Here is a 24,824-nt window from a genome sequence, read left to right as displayed (position 1 = left end):
CTCTAGATGTGTTGACCAGCTGTTCTGGTTCTTTCTGGCCATGGAAGGAGTGCCAGGCCGGTAATTGAAGAGGAATGAATGATACACATCTGATGAACTGTTTCAGAAGTTCCTTTGGTGATTCCATGACAGCCACACAAGTGCCCACCCCCACCAGCCTCACACGCTCTGTGACCTTGGCCATGGCAGGATCACACATGCTAAGTATGTCACTTTGGAACTGGCACCTAGGCCTGTTTGGATGTAGGTCATTTTACCTCCAAGCCGAATCAAATAACAGCCTGATCTGAGGCTCCAGCCAAGAATGCTGATGGAGGGCTGATCGATGTGCCTTGAAACACTGGGGAAAACAGGGTTAGTGGAAAGCTCTGGAAGCTGTATGCTATAGAATTCTGGGAGGCTACCACCTCCTCTCCTTGGCTTCCAAGTCTTCTTTTGTCCTAGCTGAGTATCAGGCTAGCTGGCCAGGGAGCATGGAAGTTTTCTTTCTTTATCTTGACCTTTTCATGTAAGTAATTTTTATAGTTCCATTAACTAGAAGACCCTTTGCAAACCACCAGGGAAGATATATTACCATGAACACCTCAGAGACTTGCAGGGAATGCTAATAGGATTGGGGGATTGATTCAGAGGGCTCATCACAAGTGAGAGACAGCCTTGGCCAGGGAAGAGCCGTGTTGACTCAAGGGTTTATTTGCAGAGGAGACCCCAAGTCTGACCTAGATCCTTTGGTTCAATGCCAAGATCCTGATGCTGGCTGCTTTTTACAAGCCCGGCCCAGGACTGATGCTCTGGCCTTGCCTCTGTACCTTGCAGCACACTTGTTCCCATGCCGAGCTTTGCGTCTACATTTGTGGAATGGATTCTTCTCAAGCTTAGCTTGAATCATTGAGCCAAAAATTCAAACCCTAGACTCCCAGAGCTGGAAGGAACATTTGAATCATGTCATTCAGCTCCTTCATTTCATAGATGAGAAACTGAGACCCAGAGGAAGGGAGGGGACTTGCTAAGTTGGTGACAGATTTGGCGCTGGTACTAACTTATCTCAGCCTGTGGTCCAGGTGGTGGAGACTGAGGTTAAGGGCAGACATTTTAGCATCACATGGATGTGAGTTTAAACCTTGTCTTGGCAACTGGATCAGCTAGGTCCTGGTGAGAAACAGATGGTATGTTAACTGAGTAGGGTTTAATAAACTATTTATAAAGGCTTGAGAAGGGATAATGGAAGCTGTTGGGTTGGCCAAAAGGTTCATTTGGGTACCAAAAAACTTTTTGGCCAGCCCAATACCTGCCTCAAGGATGAAATGGAACAATGGATAGCCAGTGTCCAGCAAAGAAGGAGGACTTATATTTTGCCTCTTTCACTTACCATAGCCACTAGTATCCACCTAAGCAACTGCAGCATGAGTGGTTGTTATGTTGTCCATATTCCTTGTCCCTCTAGGAGGAAAAGAGAGGACAGAAATAAAGGGTCAAGTGAGCCTTTGTGGCTGCTGAAGGTTATGCTTCCCAGCTCTTGCAACTTCAGGTGGACCCAGAGGACCACTTGAGAAAGGAGACTGGGCATCACTGGGTGTTTTCCTAAGCACATTTTGGGCTTTGTTTTACCATCTGGTCATACTCGGAAATGAGTGAATAATAGAAGTATAGAAGGGGGAAAGGGACCTTAAGAGTCCCAACATCCAATTTCCTACCAAACTGGGAAATCTAGAGCAGGAGGGTTCGGTCCCCTCTTAAGGAATCAGATACCAAATAGTTTAGGCTTTGCTCACCACCAGTCTCTGTGACAAGACTCAGCTCTGTCCTTGTAGTTTAAAAGCAGCCTTGGACAATATGTCAATGAACGGGCCCAGCTGTGTACCAGCAAAACATCACTTACAGAAATAGACGGCAGCAGCATGTGGCCTGAGAATCCGACCCCTGCCCTCCAGCTTCTGTAGGCCCTCTATACTCTACTGAAATGTTCCCAGGGATGGGTTGCTACCCACCTATAGAAAGAGGCCTCTGAACTACTGGGCCATCTGAGTAATAGAAAATCTTGCCTTGAGTTTGGCTGAAATCTGCCCCTTTGTCACGCATGCCCCTGAGTTCCTATTTTGTCTTGGACCGAGTGGCTCCCACTTCTCTTTGACAGCCTGTCAGCTGACTTCGACTTGCCTCCCACTCATTACTTGCTTCTCCAGGCTACACTTGCCCACCATCAAGTCCGAACCTTCACATGATCCTCGCAGGTCATGGTTCCATACTCTCTGCATCCTGGTCGTCTCCCCAGTCTTGTCAAGTTCCCTTGCAAAGCACAGGGTCACCCAACAGCCACTCATGGAGTAACTGCAAGGTATGGTTAGTTCCAGGGATGTTTATGACTTTGGATTTAACCTCAAGGAGCTCACACTCTATTGGGGAGACCAGATCAACCCAAGCTAATTGGGGAAATGGCAGGGCCAGTCAGGAGGAACCTTTTGTGGGTAGGGAGGTTCTGGTGGGAAAATATTTCACCTTCCATAGCTATGCAGACTGGCTGGCTGTAGCCCTCTGAGCTTCTTGGTGGAGTTGAGTGATGCAGGCTGTGCCTGGCCTTGCTGACCCAGGTGACTGGGGAGAGGAGAGCAAGCCTTTCAAGCTTTCAGCTCCTGTGACATGGTGATGTCACAGCATCAAGGGAGTGTCAGCAGTAGAAGGAGCCTTTAAGGGTGATGTGCTTTAATGCTCTTATTTTATAGACGAGAGAAGGGGAAGCCACCTGCCCAGGCTCATGTGTCAAGTGGCCCAAGCCTGAACTCATACTTGGGTCTCCTGGCTCTTCATCCAGTGCCTTTTTCAAAGGAACGGAGGACAGATACCAGGGGTCCCTGTGAGGTCGCAAGTAGAGATCCTAGACCATAGGAAGGGTTTCCCTGGTGGCTCAATGGTAAAGAACCTGCCTGCTGATGCAGGAGACTCGGGTTCGATCCCTGGGTCAGGAAGATCCTCTGGAGAAGGAAATGGTGACCCACTCCAGCATTCTTGCCTGGGAAATCCCATGGACAAAGGAACCTGCTGGGCTACAGTCCATGAGGTCACTAAAGAGTCGGACAAAACTTAGTGACTAAAACAGCAAGCCCACAGGAAGAGGATGGGGCTTGGGGATCAGGGAGTGGGACTAGAGCACTGGTGGTCATCCAGGCCTTTCCTGGAGGACATGGGCAGGTGACAGCTCCTGGTGACTCTCAGCTGACTGGGACTTCAGACCTCCTCTGGTCTAATCTGAAATCCAGGGGAAGTTACAGGCCTGAAGAGGAAACTGAGTTGCTTGATATCATTGAGATGGATGCCGGTAGACACAAACCCAGGTCTCCTCACACCTATAGCTGGGCTTGTCCTACAGCCCCCACCATCCCTTAGACCACACAGCACCCTGTTCCCACAGGCCCAGAAGTAGCCTGAGTCGAGGCAGGGTCTAGAGATGTGGCGACTTCCGTGGGACTGACCTCAAACCAAAGACAACCATGCCTCTCCATGCCTGCTTTGGCGCTCTCTCCTTGGGACCCACAATCACTGAGCACCTACTGTGTACCAGGCATCACGAGAGCTTTAAACAGCCCAACTGAAAGCGGCCTCTATCCCCCAGGGCCTGGAGATCTGCAAGGAGAGACAGGCACTGACACAGGTGACTCTCAAGGTCTGTGAGGATGCCTGTGATAGATGTGAGGCAGCATGTGTGGGAGCCTGGCACATAGAGGGAGCTCAGAAACTGGCAGCACACAGGAATTGGCACTAAGTGGTTAGCACCATCAGCTATCTTAGACATGGAATCCAGACCCCACGGTGTGTGTGTGTGAGAAATAGAGAATTAGTAACAACAGGTCCTGTTTATTGGGTACTCACTGGGGGCCAGGCACTGGTCTAAACACTCATTATGTATTACTGCATTAAATCTTTGTGATAGCCCATGACATAGATACCATTATTGTCCCCATTTTACAGATGAAGAAACTGAGGCACAGAGGTTAAACTATTTGCTTATTGTCCTGTAATTGTAACTGTAAATAGCAGATAGGGAGCTTAAATATGGGTTGTCACATTCTCTTCCATCCTGGCCTCGCCACAAGGGGGTGGGGAAGGGGCTGCCCTCTAGTACTCTGCCACCATGTCCCTTAGAGCTCACCCCCTGTGTTTATGACCTCAGTGAAAGATGAGAACAAGAGAGACAGCCTGGGGGTGGAGGAGTAAGGAAGCTCAGGCATGGCCAAGACCCTGCCTTGGGGCTGAGGACACCCTACTAATAACAACACAGGACTCACTCAGCACTGACGGGACCCCAGGGTCCGCTCTGGGCACCTTTTCAGCTCACTGAATCCTTGCACAGAGCCCAAGGCCCAGCCTGTCACTCTCCCCCACTGAACAGATGGGGCGGTAACCCGCCTGAAGTCTAGAGCGGATGAGTGGCACCGCGGGTCCCGCCCCGGCTCCCTGGATGCCGTCTGTGCTCTTAGCCACTGCGCCATGCTGCTCCTCACTAATGCACCTCTAACACCTTGGAGGGCAGAGGCAGGACTGAGGCGGGATGACAGGGTGGCCGTGAGGGTGGGGGGAAGCTGAGAGGGCAGAGGTTCGAATTTCCCCCTGGGGCCCTCGGCAGAGCCAGCCTCAGGTTGCCCATGACAGCACCCGGGTGGGCAGCAGAGAGAAAGGGGGTTTGACAGAATGCACCCATTTCAAGTTACAGGAGCCTGAGGAGGAGGAGGTGGGGGTGACGGAACCATGACTTAGCCTCTCCTGGGGGGTCAGCTGGCATGAAGGACTCGGGTCAGAGAGACCTCAGGGGACCTGTACATGCTTGGGGTGGCTGCCGTGTAAACCCCGGCCCTATGTGGAGGGACTGCCCACCTGGGGTTCCAGTAAAATCTGGGGTGGGAGCTGGCTGCCCCTGCTCCAGGCAGCGTCATGGGTCTTGCCTCTGTTCCCCCTCAGGAGACTCGCCTTGCAGCACCCCTGTCCTGTCCCCTCCCCACCAGATACACAAACACGTAGTGGCCCAGTTGCCAGATACGGCTATCTGAAACTCAGAAGTTTGCTATCAATATTTCATGCTTCAAACAACACTGTCTAAACAACTCCAATGAAATATGAATGAGGTTTTGACAAGCAGATAGCCAAGACAGAATACCAGGGTGATAAGGAGGAGAAGGGGACAATGAGGTCTGGATGGGCTGCAGGTACAGCAACCACATCCCTGGAATCAGGCCCAGGGACTCTGCTTGTAGAGTCACGGGGAGGCTGGGTGCTGGATCCAGGGCTGAACTGGGGGAGGTGCTCAGCATGCTGTCCTAGGGGTCCCTGGGAGAGGCCACGGGAAGAGAGAATGGGAAGAGCTTGCTCAGCACCCCCAAAGGTGCCTCCCTTGCAGGTAGGAGAGCGTGCAGGACAAAGGCCAGGGCTTAGGTCTCTAGAGTCAGAGGGCCAGAGAGGCGAGGGTTGGCAGTGCACTGGCTAGTCTCTGTCCTTTCTCCCTTGAGCTGTTATTGACACAGCTTCTCTGGCTTAAACTTCTGGGGGGGAGAGGACGTCCAGCCTGGATGAGGCATGAAGGCCACATGATCATGGTTGCCTCTCACCTCCCTCAGCCTTCAGAGGCCTCTGTCTCTGGCAGCCGCTTCCTCCAGCTCCTTCCCCCCTGACCAGAGATCACACAGTTCATGGGATCCCAGACAGCCAGGCCTCAGTTCCTCCATGGATAGAATGAAGCGGTCGGATGGATTTTCTGTGAGGTGCCTTTCAGACCTAACATGGGACAGGTTCCCAGGTCCACCGCCTGCCCTTGCTGTCTGCAGCAGAACCCCTGCGCGGGGATCAAGGCGCTGCTGTCTGCAGCCAGAAGGTGACTGGAGGTATCTGGGCTCACCTGACAAGCTGACGGGAGGGTCTGCTGGAAGGTGAGGGGCCCAGGAACGGAAAAAAGTGGGGCCTCAGCCTAAGGGGGTGGGTTGGAGGGAAGAGGGAGCAGCCGAGGACAGGGCTGGGATGGGGAGCCAGGGACGGATGCCTCGTGTCTGGTGTACTCTGGGGATATTGACCCATCTGAGCTTGTTTAGAAAGTGTGGTGGGAGCGGGGGAAGCCAGGCAGCAGGGATGACTGACCGGGGTCTTGTTAGCTGCTGAGTGAGCAGCTCACTGTGGCTCTAAGTGGAGTTGGTCACTGGGGTCCGGGTTCAGCTAAGAAGTGGGTTAGCTAGTAGGTCCCAGCCGCTGCCCAGGAGCCGTGAAGTGAGGGGCTCTTGAAGTCTTGAGCACAGCCAGAACTCTGCCTGAAAGCCATCTGTACCAATGACAAGGACTCAAGGGCCAGGGCTCCCCCCAGACACACCACATCCCAGGTTGTCAGCAAACTACGAACCAATGGGGCATCTGAAATGGTTCTTTGGGGCCTGCCTTGCCAGGAGGCCTAAGTAAAGCTAAGGCAACAGCTTCAGAACCAAGGTTTGTGTTCGGGAGGGGCCAGAGGACCCCACAGGCTTCCCCGGTGGCCTAGTAGGTAAAGAATCTGCTGTCAATGCATCAGGCGTGGGAGATGTGGGTTTGATCCCTGGGTCAGGAAGATCCCCTGGAGGGAGGACATGGCAACCCACTCCAGTACTCTTGCCTGGAGAATCCCCATGGACAGAGGAGCCTGGCGGGCTGCAGTCCATGGGGTCACAGAGTCAGATATGGCTGAGCACGCACACATGCAGAGGACCCCACACCCACCATAAAATGAACTTTGTTGTCTAACCTGACAGCACCCTCTCGCTGAGCATTCGGCCAAGCAGTGAACGTGGAAGCAGGGTGGGTGTTTGGAAGTCAGTGGCAGCTCCTCTAAGCTCACCACTGGGGGCCACCTGCTTCCCTGGCCCAGGCCAGTTCCAAGCAGACAGAAGGTGTCTAGTCGCTTGTCAGTAAAAAAGCTTCATCTAGATCCTTTCTGAAAAACTGACAGTGTTGATGGTAGCTGCTGATTTCCCAGGCTTACAAAATTGGGGTGGGGTGGCCAAGGAGGTTTCTGTAATCCCTCGCTGATGGATTAGATGGTGGGGCAGATCTCTCAGGAGCAGTGGATGACCTTGAGAAAATGTGGATGTCAAAGGGGGAGAGAAATAATCTCCCGTCCTCAAACTGCTGCCAATAAGCCTTCTCAGCACTGGCGTGGCTGATGGAAACTACTCTGCTATTGCTTCCAGCTCAGGAGGCTGTAGCATTTGACTGCGTGATAAGAAATTGCCAGGCACTTTCTAATTACAATTATCATCATCGTGGCTGTCTCTCTTAATTACTTTCTTATAATTAGCTGTTGCTTTTTCCTCAGCATTTGTGTACTTTGCAGATTTGCTGACATTTGAGAGCCCCAAAATAGGGCCATTTGGGGAAGAGGGCAGAAAGGTGGGGAAAACATGAGGGGAACAGATTCTTTTCATGCAACCTGATAAATGTGGGGGCCTTTGCAGAAAGAGATTGGGGAAACCAAAAGATGGGTCATTTTCTGAGCTGATGGGGAAAGAGAACAGGGGTGGGGATGTAGGGATTGAGCTTTGTGGAGGATCTCCTAGTGTTAAACCTTGGAGGAAATACTCTTTTTTAAAACTCGTCTGTCTTCCTTTATTCAAATGTATATTCTATGAGATCAGAGCCCATGTGCATCAACTGTCCAGATTCCTTCCTGTACTTTTGCCATCCCCATCAGCTGTTTGTTTGTTTTTTTAAAGACATCTTCTAGTTTGATAGCCAAAAATGAGTGTTTCCTTTTTTTGCAGGAAATAACTCTTGAAAAGTCACCAAGCTGCCATTTCTCAGGTTTGGGTTTCATTTTAGTGAACAAGGCTGAGATGAAGCACACCCTGTTGAATCCTTTTCAGAGTTAATTAAATAACTCGGGTCAGGAGTAGCTAGCTTTTCCCTGAAGCCAATGATGCGTTCTGAGCATCCGTGGGCCCCAGGGTATCTTTACAAAGTGGATTGTGCTCCTTGACCAGATGGTTGGTTTTCACACTGTTCCTGTTCTTCCTCCCTCTCTTCTGACCTCCTACAGCCTTATGTACAGAGGAGTGTGTGCATGGCCGCTGCGTTTCCCCGGACACCTGCCACTGTGAGCCTGGCTGGGGAGGGCCTGACTGCTCCAGCGGTGAGTCTGGGGTCTTTGGGGTTTGGGCGGGGCCACAACTCTGGCTGCAGAGGGGCTGTGCCATGGTTGGATGCTGAATTCTTTGTTCTGGGCTCGGGGTGCCTAGGCAAATGTGGGTATTGGGGAGGAAGCATACCTACATGATGGTACTTGAGGTGGAGGGCTCTAGGGGCCTGGGGGTCATGGTTGGTGCAGGTCTGGAGGGGCATTGCATGTTGTGTGTATGGGGAACTGTGCAGTCATTATGGATCATCTTTGGCTGATCCAAAGGCTCAGTGGGTGCTCACAGCGACTCCAGGGACTGATTTATGAGATTGGTGGGCCCTGGGATGCCTCTGTGTTCCCCAAATGTAGAAGAATGGCATGCTTGTAGGGGGCGGTTACTGTGTTCTTACCTCTCTCTGGGCAGACTGTTCACGCTCCCTGGGGAGGCTCTTAGTGAGCACGGGTGAGGCGGACGCTCTTGGACTGACCGGGTGACCCGCAGCAGCACGGGCACATCTCTACTGTGGGACTGGCGGCCGGGTGCGCAGGGACTTCTCTGCCCAGAGTCCAGCTGAGGGCGAATGCTTCCCCTTTGGCTCATTTCCCCTACGTCCTCACAGATAGCCCTCTTTCCAGTGGCACTGTTTGGGATCAGTGGTTGGCTCATGTCATGGTCTTACTTGATTCCAGAGAGTCCTTGACTAGTGTTGAAGCCCAGTTTCCTTCCCGCTTTGAGCTGGGATAGGGAGTCTTTCTGTGTGTGACTCGAGTAGGTAACATAGCCAAGCTGATCCAGGAGGGGTCTAACCCCTATCAGTGACCCGTCTTGCGGAGCCACCTCCCTGTTCTGCAATGGTCGTGACAACTTGAAGGAGGAACGTTGGGTCCACTTTGGCCCAATATGGTGTCCTTGCCGTTTGCCCCTCTCCGCTGGGGTGACGTCTTGTTATGGTCCTTTTTTCCAAAGGCCTCGACTGGAGTCTCCCTGTCCGTCCAGTCTATGGGAACTTACCAGGCCAAGCAGACTATTGCATGTGGTTTTGTTTGGGCTTTGTTTGGGTGGTTCTCTAGGCTTGGGGAGCCCAGGGCCAGTTTGGGGTGCTCCAGAGACGGTCTCTAATGTGTTGGGCCTTCCATTGACTGTAGTATCTCCTTCCTTCCACCCGTTTCCCTGCTTTGAGGCAAGTTGTGCTGAGGAACAGGGCAGGGACCCCTCCAGGCAAGGAAAAGTACACGTGGGGGACACATAAGATAAAGACATGTGTTCAAGCAGTCTTTCTGTGAGCACCAGAAACATGTGGGCTGAAATGTTTGAGAGCTTTTTCCCCTCTTTGTTCTGCTTTGTGTAACTTTGCCTACAGTGAATCTTTGATGAGGAACTATCTAACTCAGATTCGGTTAACCCTTCTGGGACAGGTTTGCTCGCTGTTGCCAAATTATAATGTCAAGGGCTGGAGGTTGAAATACAGTGTGAGTGTCTGGGTCCTGAGTGCATACAAATCACCATCCAGCACGAGTGTGTTTGGCGCTCACTGTTTCTGGACTGTGGAGCCTGTGGGACCTGGAGGGTTTTTTCAGACAGAGTCTGTCACTTAGGGTTTCCTTCCAGTCCAGTGAAAGAAATGGAAGGGCAACTGCCTTTGATCATTGGGACTAGGCCGTTTAGAGTAAATCTTGTGCCTGGAGTGTGTTTACCAAGCATGTAGCCCTGTTACTTTACAGTAAGAAACCAAGCCGCCCAATTGCCACTCCCAATTCAGTCATCAGACTTGGTGCTGAGCAATTTGCAACCTGTTTCCTCAGTAAATACACCCTCGTGGGTTCAAGAGCCACCACCTTTGCATCTGCTCAAGGCATGCACTCCTAAACTCCCAGAAAGTCTTAAAAGATGAATTCCAACCCTCTTTTTAGAGATGGGAGCATTGAATGAAGGGAATTCATAGATTCCCATTCTCAAAATCATTCAGAGCACTGACTGTTTAGATGCCCTGCCAAGAGATCTCAAACCACTGCTTGAATCCCTCTATTAACAAGGAGCTCACTGCTTTCTATAGAAGCACATTATGACTATTGAAAAGTTTTCCCTCTATTAAGTTGAAATCTGTCTCTAGCTTCTACGAGTTGGTTCTCACCCACGATAAACGCCAGGGCTGGGTGTTGGATCTCTATGACCATCCTTACCATATCTGTACTTTCTCCCAAGGAGCTCGGTGGACAGCAAACTGTGTGTGGGCAGATAGTCATCTTAGAGCAATTGATAGTAGTCATTGAAACCACACGGATGATATCAGAGTCTCCTTCCACAGGTCAGCCCTTCAGGTATTAGAAGACAGCGATCACCTCCTTCACCTCAGTTTTTATTTTCAAAGCTTCTTTGTTTCTTATATGACATTGTCTAAACTTCCTTCTCTGTCTAGTTTCTTTCCATTGGCTGTGGCCTTTATTCATTGGCTGTGACCTTTATTCCTCTTGACTGTTGTTCCTAGATCTGACCGCAGATGCACGCTCATATGGAAAAATAATAATAGATACAGGTACCCTTTATTGAATCTTACTATGCACTAGGTACTTTATTCATCTTCTCATTTACTCTTTGCAACAACCCTATGATATGAAAATTATTATTAGCCCCATTTTACAGATGAGAAAGTTGAAACACAGGTTAAAGAACTTTCAAAGGACACAGAACTAGTAAATGATGAAACTAGGACTACTGATCAAGGAAAAACCTAAGCCTGGACGTGTAATTATTATGCTCTCCTTCCTTCTGGATGCTCAGACTGTTAGTACAGCCTGAGGTTGAAGCAGGTCTTTGATGAGAAAGCCTAGTTGCTCAGAGGGGAAGGAAGGATCTGCTTGAAAGATGTGGCCCTGAGATATCGCTGTGGAAGTAGATGAATCAGCCGTGGGACACAGATTGTGAATTTGTTTACTCCAAGCAATCTGACCCTCATCGGTACCGTGCCTTTGGACGCCTGTCTGCCTGTGTGTGCTCTGGGGGCCTTGGGGACTTCATGGGCCCGTGTCAATGGGGATGGCTGTCTCCATCAGCGCAGTATGTATATCTGGAGATTTCTGAATGGAGTATCTCATTTGCTTGTCTATACATGTGACATACTTGCAGGGAAGCTTGGATTTTTTATTTAGTCAAAGGCATCATTCTTGTTGGTGTTTTTTTCTGATTCTAAAAACATATCTGCATGCTGTGTGCTGAGTTTGTTTCAGTTGTGTCTGACTCTTTGCAACCCTATGGACTGTAGACCCTAGGCTCCTCTACCTATGGGCTTCTCCAGGCAAGAATACTGGAATGGGTTGCCATACCCTCCTCCAGAGGATCTTCCCAACCTAGGGATCAAACCTACATCTCTTATGTCTTTGAATTGGCAGGTGGGTTCTTTACCCCTAGCGCTATCTGGTACCTGTTCTTGTTTAAAAGGAAATTCAAGTGGCTCTGAGAGTATAGACAAAAAGTTAAACCCATACACCCAGTGATAACCACTTCTGGCCTTTGAGTGGTTGCCTTCCCTGATCCTTGTCTGCATATTTGCTCTTAAAGCTAGATGAGGACACACTTTTATTAGATCAAATGTGCTATTCTGTACCTTGCTTTTTAAATTCAACTTATATCATATACTCATTTCCTTATCAATAAACATGAATCTCCCTTAAAAATCTTTAATGGTTTTATAGAATTTCATTCTATGGATTGCTAAAAGTAACCAGTCTCTTGGTGATGGACATTTAGGCTGTTTCTGATTTTTCAGTATGTTAGGCTCATCATTTTTTACCCAAGATCTTTGTTCCCTGTTGCTTTCAAAATTTAGATTTTTTCAGAGTTCAGGAAAGTTTATGGTGACTAGATCATATATGACATATGCCTCCAGTGGAGTTTGGGCAACACCTTGGGATGAAACATAGTGATATTTCTGAAGTGACGTATGACCGATGACTTCTAATGACATATAGATGATGTATAACCACAAATGGCTTCCACAAAGATTTTGCCTCTAAATGAATTTTGGAAATTAAAAAAAAAATTCCTTTGGATTCTTTAGAGATTTGGGGCTTGTGGACCTATGGATAAGGAGCTGTGGTCCTGTGTAAAAATGCTGCAAGGATTCTCCCTGCACATGTATCTTTGCCTACGTGTTCCAATTTCTTTTTAGGATAAGTTCCTGGAAGTGGCAGGGAGGATTATAAAGATCCATCATCTGCCTGCCCCTGCCCTCTGTGGTTGCCAAGGGATTTATGACTTTGATAGACATGAAAGAGACAAATCCAGTAGTAGGATGGGGAGAGGGGACTTTTCTTTCTTTAACAGAGTTATAACCCCATAGCCTAATTTCTTGAAGGTCTGGATGAATTTCTTTCTGCTCCATAAAGGAAATAAGGTGATGCTGATTTTTCTGGTAGGTAGGCACGTCAGCTATCATGGATAATTCCAAGATGTTAGATGAACCAATATGGGCAAATGGAGTGGCTGTATGCTTGGTCATAAACTTCCATCCTATATAATAATGAAGAGTAAAAGGACGAAATGTCAGTTTACACTGAATAAAGACGACAGAGTGACTCTTATTAAATTGCACTAATCTCACAAGTGGAGATAAAAAGAAAAAAAGTTTTGCCATATTGAATATCTAGGTTTTTAAAGTAATTAGGAATATTAAAGCACTGACAATGATTGAGATAGAAACATTATTCATAACTTTTATTTCCGCACTGGGCAATGGTCCAGTATATTTCATTTATGAGGTTTCAGCTGTAAGGAGAAGGACGTGAGCCAATTCCTAAATTAAATATGCCCTGTTAACTTTTATAAATGATACCCAAGAATCAACTTGGAAATTTCAGCCTTCATTGTATTATTTAATTATTGTATTTCTTGGGTCCTGCTTCTCTGCCTCCCTTCCCAAGGTGCTTTGCAGTTTGGATTCTGGGTTATAGAGTGGCATTTTGGTTTTGGTTTCAGGCCACCCCAGGAGGGAGGATGGTGGGGGTAGACCTGGAGAGAAGTCCCACCCGCCCCTCCTTTCTCCATAGTCTCCCATATTTTTAGATTCTACTGAACTGGTTTTATCCATGTGCATGAAGTGCAGGAGAGCAAAGACTCACGGCGCAGTCTCTCACTATTTCTGGAAACTGACGCCCCCCACCCCGCCCAGCCTCCAGGCCTGACGCTCAGCATGAGACAGAACTGCAGAGCTGGCCTGAGGAATGAAGGCAGCGGGAACCAAGCCGGGCCACCACCAAGAGCAGCTTCTGCCAAGTCAAATGTGTTCTTATCTTGAATGGCGTGGGGGACCCCTGGCAGACTTGGCTTTCACCTATCCTTGCAGATGAAAATGTAACATTTACCAGCTCAGAAATACACTCATACTCCTCAACTAGCCAGGGACTCTCTGGGTCAGTCCTTTACAAACCACGATATCTGCGTGCTAGGGATTTGTGTGTATGAAAATATACATAACATAAAGCCTACCATTTTAACCATTTTAAAGGGTGCAGTTCTCAGATGTACAGAACAGACTTCTGGAGTCTGTGGGAGAAGGCGAGGGTGGGATGTTCTGAGAGAATAGCATTGAAATAAGTATACTATCAAGGGTGAAACAAATCACCAGCCCAGGTTGGATGCATGAGACAAGTGCTCAGGGCTGGTGCACTGGGAAGACTCAGAGGGATGGGATGGGGAGGGAGGCGGGAGGCGGGAGGCGGGGATCGGGATGGGGAACACATGTAAATCCATGGCCGATTCATATCAATGTATGGCAAAAACCACTACAATATTGTAAAGTAATTAGCCTCCAACTAATAAAAATAAATGAAAAAATAAAAATAAAAAATAAAGTGTGCAGTTCTGTAACATTAAGGACATTCACGTCACTGTGCAACCATCATTATCATCCATCTCCAGTGCTTTTTCATCTTTCCCAACTGAAAATCTCTATCCGTTAAATACTACCTTCCCATTCCCCACACCCTCCAGCTACAATCAACCACCATTCTATTTTCTCTCAAAATTTCATGACTCTAGGTACCACGTATAAGAAGGATTATATAACATCTGTCCTTTTGTGACTGGCTTATTTCACTTCACATAATGTCTATAAGTTTCATCCATACTGTGACATGCATTAGAACTTCCTTGCTTTTAACGCTGGATAATATTCCATTGTACGTATATACTATCTTTTGTTTACCCCTTCACCTGTCAGTGGACACTTGGGTTGCTTGTACCTTTTGACTATTGTGAACCATGCCGCTGTGGATTTACAAATATCTCTGCGCATTCCTGCTTTCACTCCTTTAGCATAGGTAGCCAGAAGTGGTTTGCCGGAGCATGTAGTAATTCTATGTTTAATTTTTTGAGGAATCACCATACTATTTTCCACAGGGTCTATACCATTTTACATTCCCATCAGCCAAGTACAAGCTTCTAATTTCTATATAACCTTGTCAATATTTGTTAGTTTCTATTTTTATTTTTCATTGGTTTGGCCAGAGAGTTCATGTAGGTTTTTATACAGCATCTTACAGAAAAACCCAAATGAACTTTTTAGCCAACCCAGTATAATTGTCATCCTAATGGGTGTAAAATAGTATCTCATTGTGGTTTTGGTTTGCTTTTCCTTAATCATTAGTGATGTTGAGTCTCCTTTCATATATTTTAGTGCCCATTTGTGTATCTTCTTTGGAGAAATGTTCATTTTTTTCCAACTAGGTTGTCTTGTTGGTACTAAATTGTAGGTGTTCTTTATATATCCTGGATGTTAATACATTATATGTGATTTTAAAATATTTTCTCCCATAACATGGCTTGCCTTTTTACTCTGTTGCCCTTTGATGCACAAAACTTTATTATTTTGATGAAGTCCAATTTATCTTTTTTGTTGCCAATACTTTTAATGTCATATCCAAGAAATTATTGCCAAATCCAGTGTCATGAAGCTTTCCTCCTATGTTTTTGTCTAAAAGTCTTATAATAGTTTTAACTCATGCAAGTAGGTCTTTGATCAGACTAACTCATTTTGAGTTAACTTTTGCTTAAAGTAGTAGTCCAGCTTCAGTTTTTCTGCATGTGGATATCAAGTTTTCCCAGCATCATTTGTTGGAGTGACTTTGGTAGTGCTAGTGATAAAGAACCCACCTGCCAGTGCAGGAGACATGAGAGACGCAGGTTTTATCCCTGGGTCAGGAAGATCCCCTGGAGGAGGGCATGGCAACCCACTCCAAGGATACTACAGTATCCTTGATACTAAGTATCCAGGATACTAAGTATACGCTTAAAGCTATAGAGTTAAAATTTTCACCATGTAATGGCACATTAGTTACCTGAGCAGTGGTTACTCTGAGCCTGTTTTCCCATCTATAAAATGGGAAGGTTAGCATGGATATTTCAGGTCTAAAAATCCCAGGATGCCATGTTTCTGGAAAGTGAAAATCCAGCATCATCTTGCCTAATCAAGAGCCCTCATGCCCTTCCCGCTGCTGACCTCTGGAAGTTGTCTGCTCTTCCCAACACCCCTCTCCTCCATGCATAGCCCTCCTGGGATTCCAGGACCTGGAAAGGACTGAGGGTGGGGGTGGTGGGCAGTCCTGAATGGGGACAGTGACTCATACCCTTGCCTCCCCCAGGTGGGGGCACCTGGGGAGCCTTGGCTGCCTCGTCTGGGAGGGGTGCAGAGGGGCGTCCTGCCAACCCGGAGGCTGCCGCTCACTCAGTGTTTTTCTCCCGACACGAAGCCGGCTGTCAAGGTTAAAGCAACTTCAGATGAATCACCAAAAAAGCAATTACACTCGCTGTTCCCGCGTGCTGCTCTGCCCAGCCCACGGCCCCTGGCAGAACCGCCTGGGCCGCCTTCTGCTGGCATCTGGTGCGCCCGGGGGCCTCCCCGGGCTGGTGGGCTCCGGGTCGGCGCACGCTGGGGCGCAGTCGCCGTGACGGGGACAGAGGGGAGCTGTGGACGTGGCAGCAAATGCTTTTTCAAGGTCTGTGCACGAGCGGGGCTGCTCTTCACCACCGAATTCTAATTTTACACAAAAAGGTATTCAGCGGCCAGGCTAGTGCTCCGCTGGCTCTGTGCTCTCTGTCCCTTGAGTTCTATTTAAGGCGCGTGTAATGAGTGCTACTCAGAGGCCCACACCGCCGGGGGCTGGGGCTGGAGGCAGGTATTAGGAATCAGGAGGGCATGGCCCGCATCCTCCAGGAACTGTGAACAGAAGCCGGACCCACCGGTACGGAGAGGAGGGAGGAGGCAGAGTCGGGAGAGAGAAGGTTCTGGCCTCCATGGGAGACGGGGGGGACCGAATGGTTCAGGAAAGCGTCATTGGGAGGAAGGAAGGAGCCAGGTGTGTGCCGCGTCCCATTTTGAAGGAAGAAACTGAGGCACAGAGAGGCTAAATGATACCCCAAGGCCCCACAGCTGGTGAGCGTTCAAGCTGGGTCTGTTAACTTTCCCCAGGCCACTGGAGGTGGGCGTTGGGGGTGGGTAGGTGAGAAAAGTGAATGCCAACTCAATTGTGAGGCGTCTGTGACAGAGGCTGAAAGAGACTTGAGCAGGGTTAAGAGGGACTTCCCTGGCAGTTCAGTGGCTAAGACTCTGAGATTCCACTACAGGGGGCCTGGATTCGATCCCTGGTCAGGAAACTGGATCCCACAAGGTACAATAATGAGTTCGCATGGCTCAACTAAGGACCCTGTGTACCTCAGCTAAGACCCAGTGCAGATAGATAAGTAAATAAATTTAAGAGAGATCAACCCAGCCCCATCCCGAGTCCTGGGGGTGCTGTAGGCTGCAGAGGAAGGGCAGCAAGAAGAAAGATCTGCTGGCCTCTCGATCTCTCTGTCCTCGAATGTCACCTCCCCCTCCCCCTGCCTCCTCCTTTTTGAGACACCCCGGCCATGGCTATGCTCTGGAAGCCGGCGAAGAGAATGGTTTCCTCCTCTCTAGAGCTCGTTTCTTCCAAAGGCGCCTGCCAGGAAGAATGGGAAATGATGGGGAGCAGATGCTGGGGGTGCTCTGCTCTCGTGGGGGTCCAGACAAGTGTGGGGGTGAGGATGAGGCTGGGCGGGGGGCAGCCTGTGGAGACCCTCCACCACAGGACTGAGGACAGCTGGTCCTCCCACCCTCCTTCCACCCTTGGACCGGGTTGTCCTCTTGTGATAATGCCCGCAAGGAATGGAGGGAAGACCTGCTGAGAGAGCCGCCTTCCCGGGTCCAAGGGAGGCAAGTCATGGGGCAGAAGGGGGCGTGGGGCCACGCTCCTCCTGCTCGCTGGGAGAAGGCGGCATCTCAGGGCTTCCGTCCTTCTCCCTCTGACTCTCAGACCAGGGGACATGACAGGACCAGTCGGTGCCCTCTGAGCAGGGTCAGGGGTCAGCAAAGCCTCGGCGCACGTGGCCCATACGGAACGTCAGGCTTTGTCCCTGAAGGAGCCGGAAACTGGGTGGCCTGGGGTCTGTGTGTGAGCTGCCTGTTCAAGGGGCTGTCACAGCCGGGGGCGGGGGGGGGGGGGGGGAGGTACGCTCTGTCCACCCCAGCTCTGGCCATCTGGCTCCCTGAGAACGAAATAAATAAATGACATGCAGTGAGTCTCAAGGACTAGGAGAGGAAGGAGGGTGGGAAAACCCGTCTCGAATGTGACAAAAGCAGAACAGAGGGACAACAGCCAAGCTGGCATCGTTGATTGGGACTGGCAGGCAGTGCCGCCGCCCCTCCAGAACACAGCTCAGGCCTGGAGAGGATGCTGTGCACCCCCCCTACATACATGCGCACACATGCACACATGCATACACACAGGTCTGTACTTCCAGGGTGGGTGCGGGGGCTGGGTCTCCATGGGAAACACAGTTCCTGGGGGAAGGGAATCACGAACTGCTTCCACCCGCGCCCACCAGCCCGGAGGACTGGCCTGGAAGCCTGACGGGAAGAGAGGAGTGCGTTCCCTCTGGAGTCAGGGGCCGGCTGATGCAGCTCCCACTCTGAGACGTGCCCCCACCCCCGAGGACTTTGCGTTTCGGCCCAGTCAGCCCAGACCTACTGTGCAGCTGGCACCATGCCAGACGTGGACGTGATGACCTCATTTCATCTCCCCCTGCCCTGTGAGCTGGGGCCTATGACTCCTATTGTGCAGTGGAGGAAGCAGATGTCCAGAGAGGGTTAGCCATGCTCTAAGGTCACTTAGGTAAAGAATCCGCCTGCCAATGCAGAAGACTGGGGTTTGATCCCTGGGTCAGGAAGATCCCCTGGAGAAGGAAATAGCAACCCACTCCAGTATCCTTGCCTGGGAAATCCCATGGACAGAGGAGCCTGGTGAGCTACAGTCCACGGGGTCGCAAAGAGCTGGACATGAATGAGCGACCGAGCAACAACAAGGTCACCCAGCTGAACTGTGGAGGAGGTGGCCTTTGAGACTGACTGGGAGAGAGGTCTGGGCTGGCCTCTTACTTAGATTCTCGCCTAACTCCTATCCAGCACAGGCTAAACATACTGTCCTATTCATTATTGTTTGTTATTACTATTTTGATCTTTCAGTGGAGGAAACTGAGGTTTGTAGAGCTTGAGTAGCTGGCCCCAGGGCACACAGCGAGTCAGTGGCAGAGCCAGGATTCGAACCCAAGCCGTCAGTCTCTGGCAACCACATTCGCAGCTCTGGTTAACCCTTCTTTCCAGGGTCCTCTGCCTTCCCTCTCCAACCCCGTGGGGAGATAGCTACAATGCAAACCCGGCTCCAGTCACTTCCCTGCTCCCTTCTGCCTGCCTGGGAGTGCCCAATTCCTTGCTCAGGCCTTCAGGGCCCCTCTGGGTCTGATGCCTGCCAGGCTTTCAGCCTTAATTCCTTCCCATGACCCCCACCACCACCACCCCCTCCTCTCTTCTAGCTTCCCTTTATCCACTGACCCACCGCTTTTGCCTTCAAAGCCAGTTCAGGCCCCGACCCCCATAGACCTTGACGGTGTGCACATAACCAGTGTGGTCCACGCCACCCCGGACACTTGTTTGATTGCATGTTTGCGCTCCTTTCGGCCCCCAGGCCCGGAGACCTTTCCAAGGCTGGGCCCAGCTCTTCCCGGTCGCCGTGACCCCAGGGCCTGCATGCTGCAGGCATTGCGCACACTCAGCCTGGGGCTGATCAGGATCCAGTGGATTTGCTCTCCCTTTTTATCATGTTTTCATTCTTCCAGATGATGCTCTAGGGGTGCTTCTTGGACCAGGGAGGACTGTGGGGTCCTGGGATGGATGTTCGGGAGTATTCAGTTCCATGTCCCTTGATCTTCCAAAGCTTCTCACGTATCTGCATTGTCCAAGGATTGAGGTGGGAGGCCAGGAGTCAGACTGGTTCATTAAAGGAAGTGAGGTCACAACTGGCTGAAAAGTGGGAAAGATGCCAAGAAGGCAGTGGAACCAGGGCTCAAAGAAGGATGAGATTTGAAGTTTTGATAGTCTTGTATGGAAAGAGAGGCCATTCCAGGCACAGACCCACAGAAGCAAGGGTACCAAATGGTGAGCAGGTCCATGTGGCTAATGCAGAGGGTGCCTGGTGTGGAGAGTGGGAACACCCAGGGCTGGGCCAGGTGGCGTGGTGCTCTCACACCAACATCCAGGGAGCGTGGGCCCGAGTCCATGGACCACGGGCTGCTTGGCTCCCTTTGCATCAGCTGAGTCTGCATTGTGGACTGGGAGCAACGTTTAAACTCTTTCTTCTCCTCACTAACCTGGACTCGAGGGCTGGTAAGGGAATAGAGGGCATGCTGGGGGCTCTGACCTGCCCCTCCAGTCCCGGCTAGTCCCTCCAGTGTAGCCAGCTGGGCCACATTCTCCTTCCCGTGTCCCTGATTCATGTGACTGAAGCAAGCTATCTAGGCATGGCATGGGAAGCAGGTTGGATGGCTTGGGGGAGGGGAGACTGATTCAGAGTTAGTGAATGGATCTGAGCAGGGTCTGGCCCATAGAGGCCAAGTTGGATGTATTGATACCCATCTGCCTCCCCGGCCAGAGCAGAGGAGGCAGGTGTGATGGCCAGTGGGACTGCCAGGAGAAGCATCTAGAACAGCCTAGCTGGCTCCTAGGACCTCTGACTTCCAGCTGACCTCTCAGGGACAGCTTGACCCCCCACCTCCAGGTCTCAGACACCAGTGGGGCCCCAAGGCAGGTGGCAATCACCCAAAAGAGCTGCAGCAGCAAAGACCATGGCAGAGCTGAGGAATCTGTCACCGTCTAATAAGGAGAGTCCGTTCTGGCAGCCTGGGTAATAGGCCTCAAATTGAATAATTAATAAAGTTATAAAAATATGTCTACTATATGGCCAGAATAATTCAGCCCAATTAGAAGCAATTATTTCTTGCAGTTAATGCCACTCGTTTTTCCTTGTGAACAGCTCTCTTAGCAACAGGATAGGATTCACAGCTTTGGCTGCCTACTTGATGGGTTCTGTTGAGACCGAATCCTCACATGTCCATCTTTCCATCTATCCACTTATGCATCTCTCTGTGAAAGTGTTAGTCACTCAGTCATGTCTGACTCTATGTGACCCCATGAACTGTAGAGGCTCCTCTGTCTATGGAATTCTCTAGGCAAGAATACTGGAGTGGATTTGCCATTTCCTTCTCCAGGGGATCTTCCTGACCCAGGGATTCAACTTTGGTCTCCTGCATTGCAGGCGGATTCTTTACCATCTGAACCACCAGGAATGCCCAACCACCTCTGTGACTCTCTGAAGCCCCAGCATCTCTCTGACCATGTATCAGTTTGCCCATTCGCCTACGCATCATTCCATTGATCTATTTGTCTATTCATCCCTTCACTCATTCCTCCATTCATCTGTCTGTCTACACATGCATCCATTTATTCATTCATCCATCTACCCATTCATTTAGCAGATACTTCTTGAGCCCCTTCCATGTGCCAGACACTGTTCTAGACCCTGGGCATGTAGAGATGAATAAGACCTTACCTCTGCCCCAAGGAACTCCCAGCCCAGGCAAGTGAACCTTTGAATGATGCAAGTTGTCATTCCTGTTTCTCTTCAGAGGTCCTGCTGAATGATTTTTGTCCTTCATCTCTTATGTATCCTCTTATGTATCCCAGGAATATATATATATATATATATATATATATATACATATATATTGGCTTGAGTTAGTTAATAGGTTCTTTCCCAAGATGGTTCAGCTTATTCCCCATTGTTTGAGAGTGTAAGGATCTTATGGCTTCAAAATATGAATACCCACTGCTCTGGGTCCCAACCTTTTATCAGGCAGAGGTTAGGGGGTATGGGCTCCAGCTCTGCCCCAGCCCCTGCATTCACTGACCTGGATGTGACATTTACTTTTTATGGGTCCATCTGTAAAATATGAAGAATCACTGTGCTATTATGAACTCACAGGGATGACAGGAGTCAAGATGCTTAGGGGCACCCATTGGAGACCCAAGTTTGCTTCCTGGAACATTGGCCATAGGTTGAAATCTGAGATAAATCAACTCATACTTTATAGCCATCTTGCTGGAAATCCTTCCACAAAACCAGTACTCTTTTTACAGTGAAGATGCCCTCTTCCTGATTCTCTGCCGGGACACTGAGAATTTTCTCTTTTTTTGGCCGCACTGGATCTTTGTTGCAGTGTGCAGGCTCTCTGTTGTGGCACATGGTCTTCTCTTATTGTGGAGCATGGGTTCTAGAGCCTGTGGGTTCGGTATTTGTGGCACACAGACCTCTCTAATTGCAGTGTACAGGCTTAGTTGCCCCATGACATGTGGGATCTTAGTTCCCCAACCAGGGATCAAGCCCACATCCTCTGCACTGGAAGGCAGATTCTCAACCACTGGACCACCAGGGAAGTCCTGAGAGACTTTTCTTATCCTGTACCATGACTCAATTATTTAAGTCTCCATAGAGCCCTTGTTGCAAGCCCATCATTGTACTAGATGAATCCGATAGAAGTATCTACTCAGTTATATTACAACCATCAAACATTTATTAGGGGCCTGCTTTATTCAGGGCTCTGGAGATGCAGAAGGGCCCAAGCTTCTACCCTGTCCTAGAGCTGGCCTCTCTCATTGGGGTTCCCTTTTACCTTGTTGTCGGAGAAGGCAATGGCACCCTATTCCAGTACTCTTGCCTGGAAAATCCCATGGATGGAGGAGCCTGGTAGGCTGCAGTCCATGGGGTCTCAAAGAGTCGGACGTGGCTGAGCGACTTTACTTTCACTTTTCACTTTTATGCATTGGAGAAGGAAATGGCAACCCACTCCAGTGTTCTTGCCTGGAGAATCCCAGGGATGGGGTCGCACAGAGTCGGACACGACTGAAGTCACTTAGCAGTAGCAGTAGTTACCTTGTGAATCAGGATATCAGAACTGACAAAGCAAAGTGAAAAGGCAAGGTATAGCCTGGGAGAAGGCATTCACAACGTATGTAATCCACAAAGGATTAGTATCCAGAATATTTTCTGAATTCTCCAAATCAGTCAGGTCAACCATTCAACACTGGCAAAGAAACGTGCACTTCATAGGAAAAAGATATTTTGATGGGAAGTAAGCATGTAAAGAGATGTTCACCTCACTGATAATCAAGGAAGTACAAATTGAAGCTAAGAGATGCCGCCTTGTCACACCTAACTAATTGGGGAAAATCTATTTCTGATAATACCAAGTGTTAGTAAGTTCAATTCAGTTCAGTCACTCAGTCGTGTCCAACTCTTTGCGATCCCATGAATCACAGCACACCAGGCCTCCCTGTCCATCACCAACTCCCAGAGTTCACCCAAACTCATGTCCATCAAGTCGGTGATGCATCTAGCCATCTCATCCTCTGTTAGCCCCTTCTCCTCCTGCCCCCAATCCTTCCCAGCATTAGGGTATTTTCCAATGAGTCAACTCTTCACATGAGGTGGCCAAAGTATTGGAGTTTCAGCTTCAACATCAATCCTTCCAATGAACACCCAGGACTGATCTCTTTAGGATGGACTGGTTGGATCTCCTTGCAGTCCAAGGGACTCTCAAGAGTCTTCTCCAACACCACATTTCAAAAGCATCAATACTTCGGTGCTCAGCTTTCTTCACCATCCAACTCTCACATCCATACATGACCACTGGAAAAACCATAGCCTTGACTAGACGGACCTTTGTTGGTGAAGTAATATCTCTGCTTTTAAATATGCTATCTAGGTTGGTCATAACTTTCCTTCCAAGGAGTAAGCGTGTTTTAATTTCACGACTGCATTCACCATCTGCAGTGATTTTGGAGCCCCCCAAAATAAAGTCTGACACTGTTTCCCCATCTATTTGCCATGAAGTGATGAGACCAGATGCCATGATCTTAGTTTTCTGAATGTTGAGCTTTAAGCCAACTTTTTCACTCTCCTCTTTCACTTTCATCAAGAGGCTTTTTAGTTCCTCTTCACTTTCTGCCATAAAGGTGGTGTCATCTGCATATCTGAGGTTATTGATATTTCTCCTGGCAATCTTGATTCCAGCTTGTACTTCTTCCAGCCCAGTGTTTCTCATGATGTACTCTGCATATAAGTTAAATAAGCAGGGTGACAATATACAGCCTTGATGTGTTCCTTTTCCTATTTGGAACCAGTCTTTTGTTCCATGTCCAGTTCTAACTGTTGCTTCCTGACCTGCATACAGGTTTCTCAAGAGACAGGTCAGATGGTCTGGTATTCCCATCTCTTTCAGAATTTTCCACAGTTTATTGTGATCCACATAGTGAAAGGCTTTGGCATAGTCAATAAAGCAGAAATGGATGTTTTTCTGGAATTTTCTTTTTCGATGATCCGGTGGATGTTGGCAATTTGATCTCTGGTTTCTCTGCCTTTTCTAAAGCCAGCTTGAACATCTGGAAGTTCACGGTTTACATATTGCTGAAGTCCGGCTTGGAGAATTTTGAGCATTAATTTACTAGCGTGTGAGATGAGTGCAATTGTGCGCTAGTTCGAGCATTCTTTGGCATTGCCTTTCTTTGGGATTGGAATGAAAACTGACCTTTTCCAGTCCTGTGGCCACCGCTGAGTTTTCCAAATTTGCTGGCATATTGAGTGCAGCACTTTCACAGATTCATCTTTCGGGATTTGGAATAGCTCAACTGGGATTCCATCACCTCCACTAGTTTTGTTTGTAGTGATGCTTTCTAAGGCCCACTTGACTTCACATTCCAGGATGTCTGGTTCTAGGTGAGTGATCACTCCATTGTGATTATCTGGGTCGTGAAGATCTTTTTTGTACAGTTCTTCTGTGTATCCTTGCCACCTCTTCTTGATATCTTCTGCTTGTGTTAGGTCCAAACATTTCTGTCCTTTATCGAGCCCATCTTTGCATGAAATGTTCCCTTGATATCTCTAATTTTCTTGAAGAGATCTCTAGTCTTTCCTATTCTGTTGTTTTCCTCTATTTCTTTGCACTGCTCACTGAGGAAGGCTTTCTTATCTCTCCTTGCTATTCTTTGGAACTCTGCATTCAAATGGGAATATCTTTCCTTTTCTCCTTTGCTTTTCACTTCTCTTCTTTTCTCAGCTATTTGTAAGGCCTTCTCAGACAGCCATTTTGCTTTTTTGCATTTCTTTTCCATGGGGATGGTCTTGATCCCTGTCTCCTGTACAATGTCACAAACCTCCGTCCATAGTTCATCAGGTACTCTGTCTAAGATCTATTCCCTTAAATCTATTTCTCACTTCCACTGTATAATCATAAGGGATTTGATTTCGG

At 49.0% G+C, this 24,824-nt stretch overlaps 1 protein-coding gene across 1 annotated transcript in view; it reads left to right on the top strand.

Annotated features, from left to right (window-relative positions):
• The window catches only part of MEGF11 (multiple EGF like domains 11), a 380,180-nt gene that overhangs the window by 173,226 nt on the left and 182,130 nt on the right, over window positions 1-24,824 (top strand). The window contains exon 5 of the mRNA XM_065941975.1: window positions 8,039-8,131. Coding sequence (XP_065798047.1) covers window positions 8,039-8,131 — 93 coding nt within the window. The remainder of the gene's footprint in view (window positions 1-8,038; window positions 8,132-24,824) is intronic.

This window comes from Muntiacus reevesi, chromosome 7 (genome assembly GCF_963930625.1).
Source record: "Muntiacus reevesi chromosome 7, mMunRee1.1, whole genome shotgun sequence".
NCBI lineage: Eukaryota > Metazoa > Chordata > Mammalia > Artiodactyla > Cervidae > Muntiacus > Muntiacus reevesi.
This window is presented reverse-complemented; position numbering and strand designations above follow the sequence as displayed.